Source organism: Lynx rufus, unplaced genomic scaffold (assembly GCF_022079265.1).
Source record: "Lynx rufus isolate CCGP_SWC_20201006 ecotype Redwood Valley unplaced genomic scaffold, mLynRuf1.p SCAF_14, whole genome shotgun sequence".
NCBI lineage: Eukaryota > Metazoa > Chordata > Mammalia > Carnivora > Felidae > Lynx > Lynx rufus.
Window position 1 is genome coordinate 63,313,628 of NW_025814828.1, and position 18,077 is coordinate 63,331,704.

Below are 18,077 nucleotides of genomic sequence, written 5' to 3' on the forward strand. Positions count from 1 at the left end.
AATCTTTCCAAAAGACAAAATAATCTGAAAGGAAATAGGTCACATCTTCCTAGTAGATGACACCACATACTCAAGGAATGCCATGTAAGAATAAGAATGAGAAGGGAGTAAAAGTCAAAAGATTATTGTAACTATATTTGGAGAATATAGGGATGATTCCACAGTGGTTCCTGGACCTCCTACCTGCATCACAGTCACCTTGGGAATGTATGAAAACTAGAGATTCTCAAGGGAGGGAGCTAAAGACTGAATTTAATAAGCCTCCCAGGTGATCCTAATGCACATCAAAGGTCAGAAATTTTTGGTTTTATAGGGAAGTTTAGTGCTAGTTTTCAAAGGAAAAAATGCGAGATTTTCCTCAACTTCTTCCATCCATTCATTCAATAAACATGTACCAGCACTTGTTATAGACAAGGCATCATACTAGGAGCTGCAAAACCCCCAGAACAATTTGGGTGGGAAAGGAAAACACTATGTATGATTTAGGAGCCAATGTTCATTTTCCTTTCTACACTGTTTCAGTACCTTGTTCATTTCCTGTTTTATTCTCTTTGAGCTACAGCCTCATGCCCTGCTTGATATTGCTTCAAAAGCACTTAAGGAGTGGATATAAGACAGCAACACAGAAACCAAGCATGAGGAGAGAGAGTGTTGCAGTGGGGGCAAAGTGCAACTGCGGGCTTTCCTTACTCTCAGAAGATAGCAAGGAAGCAAACAGCAGGAAGAAAGTCCATCCAGAAAAAAAATCTGAACCGTCTTGTCTTGTTAAAATGGAATTCTGACATAAGCCTTAGGTACACCTGCAGGTTTCAGGTGATATTATAAAACCCAAAAACTACAAAAATATAACACCAGATTCCATGGTGCAAAGATTACGTGCCATATATTTTCCCTTTCCCTTACAGAGACAGTCTTTCCCCTTCTTAACCTTGATTTGGGCTAAGGGGAACCCCCTTGCTGTCTGTTTTTCTGTTAGTTTGCCCAAGGTAAATAGATATGAGAGAGAATAAGAAGCCTGAATATAAACTGAACAAGTTAACAACTGCTAGATAATGCCAAAAATAAGGGTCCAAGGAGCATCCTTGGATAACTAGAAAGTGAATAGAGGAAAAGAAAATGGATAGGAAAAGAAGTTCTCAAAATTCACCCAAAATTGGATGCAAAGTAATAGGACTTGATAGCAAAATTAAAACTGATAATAAGATTCAGAATTTACTGGGTAGGAGATTTTTTCCATGCATGTAAATGGATCCTCAAGAAACCACATACAGTGAAACCCCTTTCAAATATCACTGTGAGCTATTTGAACACAGTTTGCGTGGTTTTATCACCTGATGTTACCACCCTCTCTTAGCATTTTCCACACATTTTACATTTAAAGTGGTTAGTTCACAGAAAAGCATAGCACACAAGATTTCCTGTATCTTTCCAGGTATTGTTCTTTGTCTACTCTCAATTGATCCCATAAATTCCAAGGCCCTTGTAGTTTTCTAAATCCCTCAAGGTTCCAAAAACAGAACCTGGCAAAAATGCATGTGTCCCTGAGTTTTCAGATGTTTCCTCTTCATCAAAGTGGTCCTTGGTAAAAAGCCACTATTCTGGGTTTCAGGCAACATCAGGAGATTTTTCCACCAAAAGCCTGTCAACCATTTCAGGTTGTGCAATTTGTGTGTATGCATGTGTAAACAAAATTATATAAGTAACTAATCCGAACCAGAGGTTCCTAGTGAGTCCCAAAGCTGCTGTAGACTAAACGTTTGAACATTAAGTTTTCATCTCATTGGTCTGCCTGTGCATTGGATATTCAGGGCTGACCTAAGACAGTGAGGGTCCCCAGAGTCTTAGCTTTTTGCTATGCTCTGAAAATCAGGCTCACGTTAATCGTTTAACCTGTTTGTAGAATTCCCAGGTATCCAGAGCTAGCCCAGGGGACCTGTAAGGATAAGTCAAGTCATCATTTTTATCAGAATTTTTAAAAAGGAGCTTTGAAATAACAGTCCTAAAACAGAAAATAAAGTATATTTCTGCTGCAAAGTTACTCTAATCGTTGCACAAGAAGAGGCATTTTATTTCCTATTAACTAGATAATTTTGAATTCCTTAGCTTTTGTTTTTATTCTGTAGGCTAAGATAATATTTGAGATGGATTCCTCCAAACCCCTCAAAAAAATTCCAAACTATGCTATGACTGGTAATGCTGGGCTATTCATTTTGATTAATGATAATTTACAATCATCACTCAAGGTCACAAGCAATTCGGGACCAATATAGATAAAACTAGCATGTTTTCAGGGGTTACTGTGCATCATGAATTAAATTAAATATGAATTGAAGTTGTTTGTTCAACCAGCCAGTTCATTCTTCGAATCCTACTCATTTGGTGATGTAAATTTATGTGATTAGAGCCAGAAAAATAATAGAACTTTCTCATCTTCTCTACTGTAGCTCTAACATACACTGCTTTGCCTCTCTATTTTATTTATATTTTTTTAACAAATACACTCAGAGTTCAATTTTAGTTGAAGAATAACAACTAGACCATTCAAGAGATATTTGCATGAAGCAGTAATAAAGGCATTATCTAAATAGTCAGTACTGGTTTTTCAGTGCAGTAAATTCTCCAGTTTGTTTAGTTCTCCCTCCTTAGAGACTTCCTGAACCTTAGTGTCCACTGCAACAGAGGGAATATTCCTTGGCAGTATTCAGCTCTGTATTCACATACATTTTGGTTCCATGGATAACTAAGTTATGACCAACCAATCACACAAATCTTAACTTTGAATTAAGTTTGAAACTTCAATTACATTTGAAACACTTCCAAATATTTTAAGTAGTAAATCATGCAAAGATCTTTTCTTTCCCTCTCTCACCTACAAACTGTTTAAAAGGTAAGAAATTAGTTTATCTTCCATTAAAATATCTTTAAAATGATTCCAAAGTTTTCAAAACAACAGCAATCTTGAAATTCATTGAAAGTTCCACATTAAGTCCTCTCTTCATTTAAAGTGAAGAGCAACAGGAATTTTGATATGAACATGATTGTGAAAGTATATGTTTTTTAATATTAGATTTCAAAATCATCAACTGAAACTACACTTTAATATGATCCCATTTTTTTAAATTTGTGTTTATGAATACATTTTGATGTAAAGAAATATGGTAAAATGCCAACAGTGATTATTTGGGGTAATGGAATCACCATGATTTTTTATTTTTTAGTGTTTTTCTGAATTTTTCAAATATCTTTGAAGCAGATAGGCATTTATTTTAAAATCCAAAAACAAAGGCATCATTTAAAAATTTAATCTATTTTTCTCTATATACTAAATCAAGCTTAGTTGTTGAAAGAGGCAAGCGAATCAACATACCTTTTGATTAAATGGGCTCGGCTGTTCACATAGTTGGAGTCAAAGGAATAGTTTTCATTCTGCAATGGGAAAAAAAAGATTAAAAATGTTACATAGATGATTCACAGAAAGAGCCAAACTGTCCTACTTATGAGGAATTTTTCTACTGGATGAGAAGCAATGAATGAATCAGAAACCAAGGCCATAGCTGGGTAACACCCTGAGGAATGCCTGCTGCCTGCTTAGGGCTCTGAGGGCTCTGTAGAAGCAGCCCTCACTTACAGACCAAGATGAACTTTACTCAAACATCCCCTATAATATGGATGGCTACTGACCATGCAACCACTTAGAGGAAGATACAACATGACCTACAATCTTTACAGAAACTAATTGTTTTCCATTCCTAGTGGATATAATTCTGTGCCTATCAAATTGACTGGAAGTTCAAAGGTATTTTTATTAGTAGTACATAATTAACATGTTAAAATATTTATTCCATAGATATGGAAATGCAGACAAGCTAATCCCCTACTGTGGATTTAAACTCTGCACTTCCTTTTGTTTTAAGACATTTTGCTCAGCATTGGTTATGCAGGAAGGCCTTCATTTTATCACAGATATAAAGGCAAACAACTATTATGCCTGAAACTGGATGAAGGGCAGTCCACAGGGAGTGCCAAAGCTTTTCATGTGAAACATGAAGCTTGCAAGCAAACCCTGTCTCAGCTCCTATCATTAAAACACCACTTCCTAATCTGGTTACAGTAGACTGCCTGAGCAACAGCTTTACAAAAACAAATGCAAAATACCTGCCAGATGAATGAGATGGGAAAACAGTTCAAGAGCACCGAAAGGGAGCAGCCTTAGAAGGTGGGAATGCAGGGAAAAGTTGACACTGAAGTAACTGAAAGTTCTAGTACAGTGGATCTTACTCCCAACACTCAAGTATTATTCTGACTGAGCCATCGTATATACTGGAAAATGCATAAACACATCTCCTCCACCCTCCTGCTCTTCTACCAGAAATCATCTCCATCCCCACCATTCCCATCATTCCTTAGGACCTTCTGAAATGACTTCAACTAAAAGTGCCTGGAAAAGGAAACACAATAGCTGTCTAGCTACCAAAATACCAGATTCCTTTCAGATGACTACCTGTCAGACATTAACTGTGCTAGGCTCTTAGACACAGATTTTGGTTGCAAGGAACTGAAAGTTTAGTAGAGGAGAACAGGAAAGGTGACAGTAGATGCAACTACCATATGAGCATCAAACAGCCAACAGTTAGGGTAGAGACCCTAAGTATCTAGAGTAGGTGGGGATGGGGGGTGGTAAATAGGCAGGAAAAAGGAGGAGAGAATATTGAGAAGGAATCTAAATCCCATCATTGTCTTGTACTTACTCAGGCATGCTCATGCCCTCTGCATGTCCCTCATTTGAAGATGGGCTCTATAATATCTATTCACACTACTTTTATGTACAGGCTAAAATCCACTTTAATGTAAACCACAAGTGATTTTTGGTTCTGTTGTAAGGAATGGAGTGGGAGAGTAAAAAATAAAAAGGATCAGTTCATTTCTAATTTGTTCATAAAAATAGAACTACCCTATGAGCCAGCAATTGCACTACTAGGTATTTATCCAAGGGATACAGGTATAATATTTTGAAGGGACACATGCACCCCAATGTTTATACCAGAACTATCAACAATAGCCACAGTATGGAAAAAGCCCAAATGTCCATCGATGGATGAATGGATAAAGAAGATGTGGTATATATATACAATGGAGTATTACTCAGCAATCAAAAATAATGAAATTTTGCCATTTGCAACTACGTGATGGAACTAGAGGGTATTATGCTAAGCGAAATTGGTCAGTCAGAGAAAGACAAATATCATATGATTTCTCTCATATGAGGACTTTAAGACACAGAACAGATGAACACAAGGGAAGGGAAGCAAAAATAATATAAAAACAGGGAGGGGGACAAAACATAAGAGACTCTTAAATATGGAGAACAGAGGGTTACTGGAGGGGTTGTGGGAGGGGGGATGGGCTAAATGGGTAAGGGGCATTAAGGAATCTACTCCTGAAATCGTTGTTGCACTATATGCTGACTAATTTGGATGTAAATTAAAAATATAGAATAAAATAAAATGGATGCTGAAATTGTTACAAATATAACTACAAGAAGAAGAGGCAAACTTGAAGCTACATTGGGAATACAATGCTAGAAGTATTGCTGGAAGAGGTTATCCATCAGTCAGTCAACCAACAAGCATTTCTTGAATTAATTTATTATATCAACATAATAAACACACAATATGCTGTGTAAATGTGCTCTTCTATGATATTCAATACATATTTTATTAACAAGTAGAAGTTCCCCACCTGCCAAAAACCATGCTATCCAATTAAAACAGGAAACTGATTAAGTACTCAGGAGTTCAATGTCTAGTTTCACCATGAAACCTTGGGTAAATTACTTCATTTATGCATGCCTGACTTTCCTCCTACGTAAAATAAGGATAATAGAACAGGAATCCAAAGGGGAAGTTCAACTGAATTTATCATGACTAATGGTAGACATGGTGGGAAATCCTTTATCCCCTGCTTTCTACAGAACCCACAACCCCAAATAGGATCGAGAATTTGACCTCACTCAGGCAATAAAAGAGTAGCATGAACACATTTCATTTCAGTTTCCAAACTTACTTAAGTCATTTTTTTCAAGAAAGTTAATAGACACACAGAAGCAAAAGAAGGAAATTGTGATGATACTGGCTTTGCAAAAAAAAGCATTGAGGAGCATCCCAAGATACTGTCATGTTAAAGAAGCCAGTTTTCAAGTAGAATATTTTGCATAGCTTTGCGTATGAGGCATCCAACCTGTGTGCAATGTGCATGGAATATGGAGCTCTTTGGAGACCTGACCTCCAGCCATTGTGCCAGAACTCTATGTATGGGCAAATAAACAAAACCATACAAATTCTATCCCTGGTGACTGTACTACTTCTTGATCCTAATGGAATAATATATCTCACCATGAGAATCCCACTCACAGGCAATGAGTTAAAAGAAGAAATAAGTCTAGAAGGCTTGCTTGTGGAGACTTTATCAGTGCTCTGTCCTTCTCTCTGGGATACAGATTGGTTAACCTGGGCAAACATGCCAGGCATGATCTGCCACTGTAGGTAGGAGAGTATCACTGAAGCTTTTATCACCTTCCTATCTTTCTTTCTCCCCCCCCCCCTTGTTTTTTTTTACTCTAAAAGACTAAGCCACTCATTTTTGTGGGTCCAAGTGTAAATATTCCATTCCCCAAACTGGCACAAACCATAATAGGCAGGTGTCCCATGCTGCACCCCCATGAAATTAGAAGCACTAGTCATAAGGTAGATTCCTAGAACCAATTTTCCCATAGTGGATAGGCTATGCTGAGTCATCCACTGTCTTTTTGTTTTTATAATCAGTCCCAGGTCTCTGTGAAGCCACTTAATTGGAGTTTGGAAACAACCTATGAAACAGAATTATTCTAATTGATAGGACACACTATTCTGACCCCATTAATACTACATTCCAAACAACTGAGGTATTTGCTACCGATAGCCAATTATGAGTCTATGTATATTGACATCAAGTGTTCTTGCTCATAGTGATTCAAGGCATGTACTCAAACCCAACTCCTGTGCATTGAAAGTGTATATTTTTTCCACACTTCAGAGGGAGTAAAGAGTGAGACTCAGACCACCCTGAAGAAAGAAATAATCTTTTCTTAATGAATAGCTTGCATGTCTTAAGCCAGTGGTTCTCAGTCCTAATGCATATTAGAATCAACTAGGGAATTTGGGTTTGTTTTTTTTTAATACTGTTTCCAAAGTCCCACTCCAAGAGATTCTGAGGTAACCGCCCTGGAGTGGGGCCCAGGCATTGGTATTTGTTTAAAACTTTCCAGGTACTTCTTTTTTTTTGGGGGGGGGGTTTCAGTACTTGCCTGCGGATATACATTTTTTTTTCAATATATGAAGTTTATTGTCAAATTGGTTTCCATACAACACCCAGTGCTCATCCCAAAAGGTGCCCTCCTCAATACCCATCACCCACCCTCCCCTCCCTCCCACCCCCCATCAACCCTCAGTTGGTTCTCAGTTGTTTTTTTGTTTTTTTTTTTAATTTTTTTTCAACGTTTATTTATTTTTTGGGGGACAGAGAGAGACAGAGCATGAACGGGGGAGGGGCAGAGAGAGGGGGAGACACAGAATCGGAAACAAGCTCCAGGCTCTGAGCCATCAGCCCAGAGCCTGACGCGGGGCTCGAACTCACGGGCCGCGAGATCGTGACCTGGCTGAAGTCGGACGCTTAACCGACTGCGCCACCCAGGCGCCCCGGTTCTCAGTTTTTAAGAATCTCTTATGTTTTGGCTCTCTTCCACTCTAACCTCTTTTTTTTTCCTTCCTCTCCCCCATAGGTTTCTGTTAAGTTTCTCAGGATCCTTCTAATGTACATCCAGAGGAGAGAACTGTCCTGAGCAAAGGACCGACCACAGGCTTTGACGCGGTGTGCTGTGTTTTCTAATGCAAGCCCAGCTATTTAGAAGATGGCATCCCTTCTGTCAGATTATTTGCCAAGGCCATCTCAATATAGACTAAAGAATTAGAGCAGAAATACACGTTTTAAGAAATGATCAAAGAGCTTTTCTTTTTTGCATGAATGTATTGGCTTCTGGTTAGCCTTATTTAATCAAAATTTGCTTGACATTATTCCAATCCCCTCTCTAAGTATTCTAAATGGCAAATAACATGAAACATTTGAGAGGGGAAATTTTCTCTAAATGTCACATTAATTTCACTAGGAAATGTCCCCATGTCTAATGAGACAGCCAAGTTAACACAGGAACACAGTAAAAAGACAAGAACAACATTTGTTTCTGGAAAACCTAATTTTAACATAAAAAATGGGTCTACACAGCAATAGCACTGCTAGGAATCTACCCAAGGGATACAGGAGTACTGATGCATAGGGGCACTTGTACCCCAATGTTCATAGCAGCACTCTCAACAATAGCCAAATTATCGAAAGAGCCTAAATGTCCATCAACTGATGAATGGATAAAGAAATTGTGGTTTATATACACAATGGAATACTACGTGGCAATGAGAAAAAATGAAATATGGCCTTTTGTAGCAACGTGGATGGAACTGGAGAGTGTGATGCTAAGTGAAATAAGCCATACAGAGAAAGACAGATACCATATGGTTTCACTCTTATGTGGATCCTGAGAAACTTAACAGGAACCCATGGGGGAGGGGAAGGAAAAAAAAAAAAAAGAGGTTAGAGTGGGAGAGAGCCAAAGCATAAGAGACTGTTAAAAACTGAGAACAAACTGAGGGTTGATGGGGGGTGGGAGGGAGGGGCGGGTGGGTGATGGGTATTGAGGAGGGCACCTTTTGGGATGAGCACTGGGTGTTGTATGGAAACCAATTTGTCAATAAACTTCATATAAAAAAAAATAAAATAAAATAAATAAATAAATAAAATAAAACTAGTTTACAGCCCAAAAAAAAAAATGGGTCTACAACAAACTTTTATTTCTAGTGTCAACGGAAAATAAGAGTCACTTTCCTATCATTTAACATATTTATCCCAAATCCTTTCCTTAATTAGAAGTGTTTATCCTAGAAACTCATTGAGAACAGACTTCTCACTTGGCTTAGGTTTAATAAAACCTTGATTTTCTGAAAACCTAAAGAATAAATACTTCTAGATAGCTGAGTTTTTTAAACAGCTTAGGGCTTTCCTCTGTAAGGACTAAAACATTGATTTAAAATCCTAACCATTCTACCTTGTTTCTGAAGGGAATCATATAGTTGTTTATTGGTTGCTTAGGAGCACCTTTCTAAACATAAATCACTGCATCATGCAGGCTTTGCCTGTACACTCACTGACCCCAAAGTGCTGTGGTTTTTGAGTTCTTGTCTTTAATTTTTAACATATGTCCTTCATCACGTTGCTATCAAACACTCAGTATTGTTACTTCTCAATGCTATCAATATATCAAAAACAGCTCCTCTTCCATTTCGAGTTTGATACTTCTACTCTACTGTGTTCTTAGAAGCTAATTATATTTGGCTAGAAAATAAGACTTAAGGTCTGGGCGGAGAGCTGTAATGTTGTTTTAGAAGGGAAATTACATGATTTTTAATACAGAGACTTTGTGTAATGTTTTGGTTCTTGTTGCTTTTTGGTTTCTTTACCTGCTTTGGAGCCTTCTCTGATGATTACTTTCTATTCTGAGCTCCCTCCTGGATATGCAGGGTTTCCAGTGAGACTTTGGGGTAGGTGGTATGCTATTATGTCTCTATGTTAATAAGTCTGGAACATCAGAAGTCAAATGCTTCCATTTTGTCAGGCCTCCAAGGTACCAGAATGCCCTACTTTAATAAAATGCCCTACTTTCATTTTGCATTACTTTTACAGTTCACTGAATTTTACCCTTTTCTCTGAAAGAGTGACTGTGACTCTCTCAGCATCACATTTATCACCAGGAGAGACTTCAACCTGAAGGAGAAAGAAACCCAATAAATGCAGATATCTAGGACTAGAATCTTTGCCCAGTATCACAAATCCCCAGGTCACTACACAAAGCTAAAAAAGGTTGCAAACACTGAGATTAAAACAGAGATTCCTCAAACTTTAAGGTCTTCATTTGAAAATGAATAGCCGTTTAAAAGTGCACTTTAAAAGTCCCATCAAACTGAAAAGCATTCTAATTGCAATTTGTTACCTATTATTTTGTTTTTTTAACTCTTAATCATTTTAGCAACACAAACAGGAAAACTGGAATCTCAAATCAGATGCACAGCAAAGTGGTTTTAAAATGCTAGTCCTTTTTTTTTTAACTGCTGATGTCTAATAATGATAATTGTGCTTATTGATCAATGATGAAAAGACCCATAACCTTTTCTAAAACTGATTGCTATTTTAGATGTTCAAATGGCATCTCTTCTCACGGGCATTTTTAGGAAATGAATTGCAAATGGCCTTTTCCTACTTCCTATGCCCAACACATAAAATGAAAATGTAAATTCTATATAAAAATAAAATGCCAATATGCCTCCAGCTAGAATGTATATTCAAATACTCATCCATCCAGACCTCAGCATCTGAAGCAGGAATTAGTGAAGATGGAATAAAATGCACCATTCCTAGAGCTGCCATCACCAGAAAGCTCATATTTACCCTGAACTGGAAAACAAGCCAAGTAAGCTCCCGGTAACTATGACTACACACATCTCAGCCTTATTCTCATTGTCTCCCCCACCCCCATCTCCCTCCTTCCCTCCCTCTCTCCCCCATCTTACACACACACACACACACACACACACATTCATACATATCCACTTTGACTGTAGTGAGCAATACAGTTTAGAGGGATGACCTGGGTTCCCTCCCCATGTTTGTCACTGACTCACTGATGGTCTTGAATAAATCACTTAATCTCTCTTGAAGTCTTAAGTTATCTGTCTATAAAATGAAAACAATAAAGTAAATGATGTCAATATTCCCTTTAAGCTACAAAAATTCTAGGATTCTAAAACAAAAGGCTCTTATTCATTCATTCATTCATTCATTCATCCATTCATCCATTCAATAAACATACACCTGCAAGGAGGTCACAAACTAATGGACTTCTTACCGGGGATGGTTAAAACGTCAGCCATTCAGAAAAACATGAAACACACACACACACACACACACACACACACACACACACACACAGAGTGGCACATGCTCTCCTGAAGATACATGCATATACTTATACACAGGCTGCTAGAATTCAGCTTTGAAAATTACACTGCTACTTCATAGAGATAAATAGTACCATAATGGCTTGATGAAGATAGATGACTTACACAGGAGGATTTGGATTTTATTTTTCTTACACATATAAACTCACATCATAAATAAAGGCAACCTCTCTCTTCTATGAAATGGGTTATAAAATTCTTAAGTTTTTTAGAAATAGTGCATGTATGTGTTCCTTTAGCTCCATTTCCACAGCCTTCACCTTGTGACACCATTTTCTCATCAGTATTTGCCTTTTGATCTAGCCCATTCTGCAAAGCGCTATGTGGATAATCTTCCTCAACCACTGTTTTCATCACAGCACTTCTCTTTCCAACGGCTCAAGAAACCCTTTTCAGGGGTTTCTTGATGGATTTAGCATTAAATCTAAACTAAATCTTTAACTGAATGGTTATAAAATATAAGTCCTCTACTTCCCCCATATCTAATTTCTCTCATTTTTAATATATCCACATCACTGGTCATCCCACATTGCTTAGCATTTTCTCAGCACTGTGTACAGACTATGCAATGTAGTTATGCATTTCCTTAGGTTCTATGATTATTTCATGTGTAGTATGTAAGTCAATTCATTTTCCAACTGGACTGGAAACTCTCTTTTGAGTTCTTTTTTTTTAAGTCTATTTATTTATTTTGAGTGGGGGAGAGAATGAACAGGGGAGGGGCAGATAGAAAGGGAAAGAGAGAATCCCAAGCAGGCTCCATGCTGTGAGCACAGAGTCCCATGTGGGGCTCAATCTCATGATTCGTGAGATCATGACCTGGGCTGAAATCAAGAGTCAGACACTCAATCCACTGAGCCACCCAGGCATCCCTCTCTTTTGAGTTCTCAGTGCCACCATGTTGGACACTTACCAAGTATACATATAATGCATCAATGAATGAACAGAGAAGAGATGGAAGAGGCTAATAATGAGGCTACTTATTACAATTAAAGCAGATGACCAATTCTATTAGGCCAAGTGGTCCTGCTTCTTCAGAAAGCATCCATTCTACACACTGCTTTCTGTGGTTACAATTTGTTCTCTGTCTTCACTCCCAACTAGTGCCTTATAAATATACAGTAGTCTGGATATAACTGCCAGGGATAAGCTGACACTGTTTGGTGCTTTCTACCCTTCTATCTTTTTTAATGTTTTATTTATTTTTTGAGAGAGAGAGTGCAAGCAGGGAAGGGGCAGAGAGAGAGACAGAGTATCCGAAGTGGGCTCTGCACTGACAGGCTGACAGTAATGAGGCCAACACAGGGCTCAAACCCACAAACCATGAGATCATGACCTGAGTCAAAGTCAGACATTCAACTGACTGAGTCACCCAGGTGCCACGGCAACTCTTCCCTTCTAAATCTATCAGTCCTACCACATCTCTAGGAATGACAGAAGTGACACATGATAGTCATCCAAAACACTTTGGATACTTTAGATGAAATTTCTGTAAGAAGATAAGGCTTTGCCACATTACAAATCTCTGAGTCACAGATCGATGCTGCAGCAGCTACTTTTCTACATGTGAAAGAGAACTCTAGGATTCCAGTGGCTTTCAAGACAAGGCTAGCTATGGGAAACACAGGCCATGTGGTTAACATCCAACAAGTCAAGTTGAAAGAGTTCCCCTCTTGGTGGCCTTTCATCATCACTCCTAAAATTTCACTGGTACTATCAATGTGGTCAGACTACCTATAGGTGACAAAGGCAGCCTAGGGAAGGCGCTTTTGTCTGCCTTCATCTTTGATTGGGTCAAAGAGATGCCTTTAGAAGAGCAGCCCACTTGCAAATTTTACTACAAAGACTTCCTTGAGAAATACAGCAGTTTTCTGCAGAAAACTGCAGGAATCCATGCAATTCAGAGGCAAAGAGCCTGCTGAAAGACTAGGCTAAGTGCCATACCATTAAATAGATGAGCACAGGTTTCTGAATAAGACTCTGGGATCTTTTTCTAAGTGTTTTGTGGGCTACTGTGTACTATAAAATAGTATGTGCTTATAAACAGCTCTCAGGAACAAGTTAATACCTATTCTAGGTACAAATGCTCTCAGGAACCAGTTAATGCCTATTCTAGGTACAAATGCTCTCAGGAACCAGTTAATGCCTATTCTAGGTACAAATGCAAAATCAACAAGATCTCAGTGTGAGTAAAAGTAGCTGAAAAGTGAATAAGATTAATCCAATCATGTGAATCTTGCTATCTCATCCCACATAAACAAAATTCAACCTGAGAAGTAAATAGCTATCAATCACATTCACCACTGGAACAAATGCTGGAGTCCAATCACCATCTCCAAATATGTAACTACAGCATATTAAAGCTATTTTGCAGGCACAGAGTGCCTTTCATCCCCAAATATCCAAGTACTTTACAAGCAGGTGCTGTAATTCCCCCTTTAAACAGCCAAGAAAAACAAACACACAGGTTAAGTGCTACAGCCATGTTAAATACCAACTCAGCTAGACCATGCCACAAAAACAAGAACAATAAGAAATTTTCCCAGGATCACTGTTCTTGGCATTACCAACTACTGAGACAGAAAGCAAACACAAGATGGTAACACCAAGGAAGTCACTGCTTTATACCTATTTTCCTCAAAATGACTTTCTTAGTTACTTTAAGTGAGTGAGTCAGGAGAGTATAGTCTAGCAGTTAGACAAAGATAAATTTGGCACACACTAACTGAAGATACTTCTCCAGTCCCAGCTGTACAGCCCAGTCACATAGTCCAAGGGATCCAGGAAAGAGCCACTTTCATTCCTAGACTTTGGTGATTCTTTCAACTGTCCTTTAGTGATACTGACAACCATCTTTACAAAGTGACCTAACATAACTAGTGATGACTTCATGGGGTAGCTCTAATTTCAGAAATTATGACTTGGTAAAACTGGTCCAACTGACAATAAGAAACCAATATAAGACCTCCTACAAGCCCGGGGATCCACAGTATGAGCTCTCCTGAATACAACATGCGTTTGAGCCCTTCTGGCCCAGAGAGGCCCAGCATACCCTCAGGACCTGAACTGGTCCATTCCTTTCTGCTAAATTCTAGTTTATTGGTGCCTCAATTGTCTGTTACTGAGCAGCTATGGAGACCTAACTTCCTGCAGAGTGCAATTTCTATTGAGGAGCCTTGTCAGCTGACAAGACTTAAAATATTTGGAAGAAAAAAACAGTGGGTGGCCCTGTGCATATGAGCCAAACAACACCCCCAAATCCAGTTCCAACCCCAGTCTCATTGTTTATACTATACATCACTTAAAACCCACTTGCCTCCACAAGCTTATTTAAAATTGAAGGAGTGAGCCTTTGGCATACCGTTCTAAATTCATTTCCTTGTAGGAGCTTGTTACTCGAGCTTGTAATATTTGATCATGCTGACAAAAAACAGTCAAGTAATATACCATCTTAGAAAGAGTGAATGTGTTAGCTTTTAATATTGATGTTTTCTAATTAGATTCAATACAATAGATCATTTTGTTGTTTCTGGTCAATGAAATTCGCCACAGTTCTCTCTTGGTGCAGCTATTTTGATTACTGCCATGGCAAACAAAGGGGCGTCTCAGTTCAGTGTAATGTGTAGCGTCAAAGATGTGCACACACAGCATCCACTTATATTTACTGTCACAAAAATATAAACAGATTATTTATTTCTGATCTTTTAAGTACTAATTTCAAATTTAATGAGGCATAATAAATATTTCTCAAAATCAGACTCCATGGTTGCTTAACATTGGCAACCCTTTAATTATGTCTGTAGTTTAAATAAAGGACATTAGGCACTGGAGGAAATCCACAGTAGCCTCCAGTTTTGAGCAACTTAAATAAGCATTGAAGCAAATCAGAGTTGGAAGCAAGATAGAGATCACATTTTAGTATCACTTCATGAACAATAAATGAGAAGCAATACGAAGAGGATTCAAGAAAGTAATGGAAAAGTTTACTCATTCTCTAAAAGCCCCTACCTGTCCTCCCACGTCCTAATATACTTTCTCATTTTATGCAGGGTGTGAGGTAAGGTCAGATTAGAATTTGACCTGATTTCAAAACAGAGATTAATCAAAAGGCTACTATCTGACATAGAGTGCTGGGAACCATGCATAGTAAAGCCATAATTACACCTCACGAAGTGGCTCATGTTATCAGCAGCTTGAAATTGTCAGACTATTAGAAATATGTAATGCAGTTATGCAATACACCAACAGAACAATTACTAAAGCATCTTGCATTTATATGGAACTTACTATCAGAAAGAGTTCTAGAATAAATGCTTAACAGGCTGTTATAAAAAGGGATCATTTTCTCACACAGCTGAAACAAAATAGTCATGTTGCACTGGTAACAGTAAATAAAAAGGGTTTCAGGAGAGAGAAAAATTACTAAACCTTAGAGAAGCCATAAGGGAAATAAATATTTTTTAGACAGGCAGAAAATAGACACACAAGTTGGAACTGGGGCTGAAGGTAGCTACATTTTCTACAGAGCTCATGGCACAGAATTGAAGAATTTTGCTTCTTATCCAGCCAGCAAGACTTCCATGAGGTGCTTAATGACTGTGATGGAGCAAATGCCTTCTGTTAATATCATCCTGTAAAAAGAATTAGCATTTGGAAATGGACATAATACACAAAAACTTGCCATTTCTTTTCTCCTTTTTTTTTTTACCTTTTAACCAACATTAACTACCTAATTCTCCGCTACTATTATGAGCTAAATAAATATTATTAACTCCACTAACAGCAAAACAGAACAGGTTAATAAATTTGCCTTCTGCTAGAGAGAAGCAGTGTCACAACTGCAGCTAGAATTCAAGACGTTTTATTCTACATCCTGCACTGACACCACTAGGCCAAATCTCATTAGAATTCTAGAAAATGTAATGAAATACAACTAATTAGGACTGGCTAACTGGGTGTACCATTTGAGAGGGGAAAAAATCATCTAGCCTGCTTAAACATGACAGGTTCAAGGGTGGTGAACACAACTAGAGCAATTTCCTCCTGCAGGAAGATTTACATATAATGAGGGGAAATTCAGTGAAATCCCTATCAAGATTCCAATGGCATTTTTTTTTACAGAATCGGGAAAAAAATCCTAAAATTTATATGGAATCACAAAACACCCCAAGTAGCCAAAGAAGTCCTGAGAAAGAAGGACAAAGCAGGAGGCATCATACTTCCTGACTTCAATGTATACTGTGAAGCTATAGTAATCAAAACAGTATGGTACTGGCATAAAAACAGAGAAATAGACCAATGGAAGAAAACTGAGAGCTCAGAAACAAAGACAAGTATAAAAGGTCAACTAATATTTGACAAGGAAGCAAAGAATACCCAATAGGAAAAAATATTTTCAATAAATGGTGCTGGAATAATTAAATATTAACATGTAAAAAATGAAACTGGACCCATATCTTACACCACTCACAAAAATTAACTCAAAATGAATAAAAGGCTTACATATGAGACTTGAAACTATGAAACACTTTCTATGAAGAAAACATAGAAACAAAGCTCTTTGACATGGGTCTTGTTAATAATTTTTTGGATATGACATCTAGAGCATAAGCAACAATAAAAAACAAGTGGGACCAGATCAAGTTAAAAAGCTTCTGCGAAGAAAAAAAAGACATCAAGAAAGTGAAAAAAACCTTATGGAGTGGGAAAAATATTTGAAAACCATATATCTGATAACAAATTAATATCTAAAATATATACAGAACTCATAAACATCAATATCAAAAATACAAATAATACAATTAAATAATGAGCAAAGGACCTGAATACACATTTCTCCAAATAAAATATATGAAAGGCCAACAGGTATATGAAAAGATACTCAACATCATTAGACATTAGGTAAATGCAAGTTAAAACCACAATGAGATATCGCCTCATGCCTGTTAGGATGTCCATCATCAAAAAGGCAAGAGATAATAAATGCTGGTATGGATGTGGAGAAAGGGGAACCATTGTGCACTGTTGGTGGAATTGTAAATTAGTACACAGCCACTATGGAAAACAGTATTGAGGATTCTCAAAAAAATTAAAAATAGAACTACAATATGATCCAGCAATTCCACTTCTGGGAATATATCCAAAGGTAATAAAAACTAACTTGAAAAGATCCCTGTACCCCCATGTTCAAAGAAACATTATTTACAATAGCCAAGACATGGAAACAACCTAAGTGTCCATCAATTAATAAATGGATGAGGACGTTGTTATATACACACACACATACACACACAATGGAATATTATTCAGGCATAAAAAAAGCAAGGAAATCCTCCCATTTGTGACAATATGGTTGGACCTTAAAGGCATTATGTTCACTGAAATAAGTCACAGAAGAACAAATACTGTGATCTCACTTATATATGGAACTAAACAGCACAACACCAAATTCACAGAAATAAAGATCAGACTCAAAGTTACCAGAGGCAGATGGTGGGGGAGGGGAAATTGGAGGAAGGCATTCAAAAGATACACAAGATACACAAGATGAATAAATACTAGGGATGCGATGTATAACATGATAACTATAACACTGTTGCAGATTATATAGGAAAGTTAAGAGAGTAAATCCTGTAAGTTCTCATCACAAGGAGAAAATGTGTTTTTCTTTATTTTCTTTTTTATTATATCTATATGAGAAGATGAATGTTAACTGAACCTATTATGGTAATCATTTCACAATATGTGTGAGTCAAACCATCATGCTGTATGCCTAAAGTTATAGTGATGTATGTCGATTATTTCTTATTAAAACTGGAAAATTAAAAAAGAAAAAATGGGAAGCAGCATTTCACTCTCCCTCTACCATCATACTCCCAGCAGCAAAAACCGGGAACAATCCCAAACTTAACCTGTCAAAAA

General features: G+C 37.6%; 1 protein-coding gene across 3 annotated transcripts in view; it reads right to left on the reverse strand.

The window, feature by feature from the left end:
• Nucleotides 1-18,077, reverse strand: part of PCDH19 (protocadherin 19) — a 150,427-nt gene that overhangs the window by 66,310 nt on the left and 66,040 nt on the right. For all 3 annotated transcript variants that reach the window (XM_047075705.1, XM_047075704.1, XM_047075703.1), the window contains one exon: nucleotides 3,368-3,426. In XM_047075705.1, coding sequence (XP_046931661.1) covers nucleotides 3,368-3,426 — 59 coding nt within the window. The remainder of the gene's footprint in view (nucleotides 1-3,367; nucleotides 3,427-18,077) is intronic.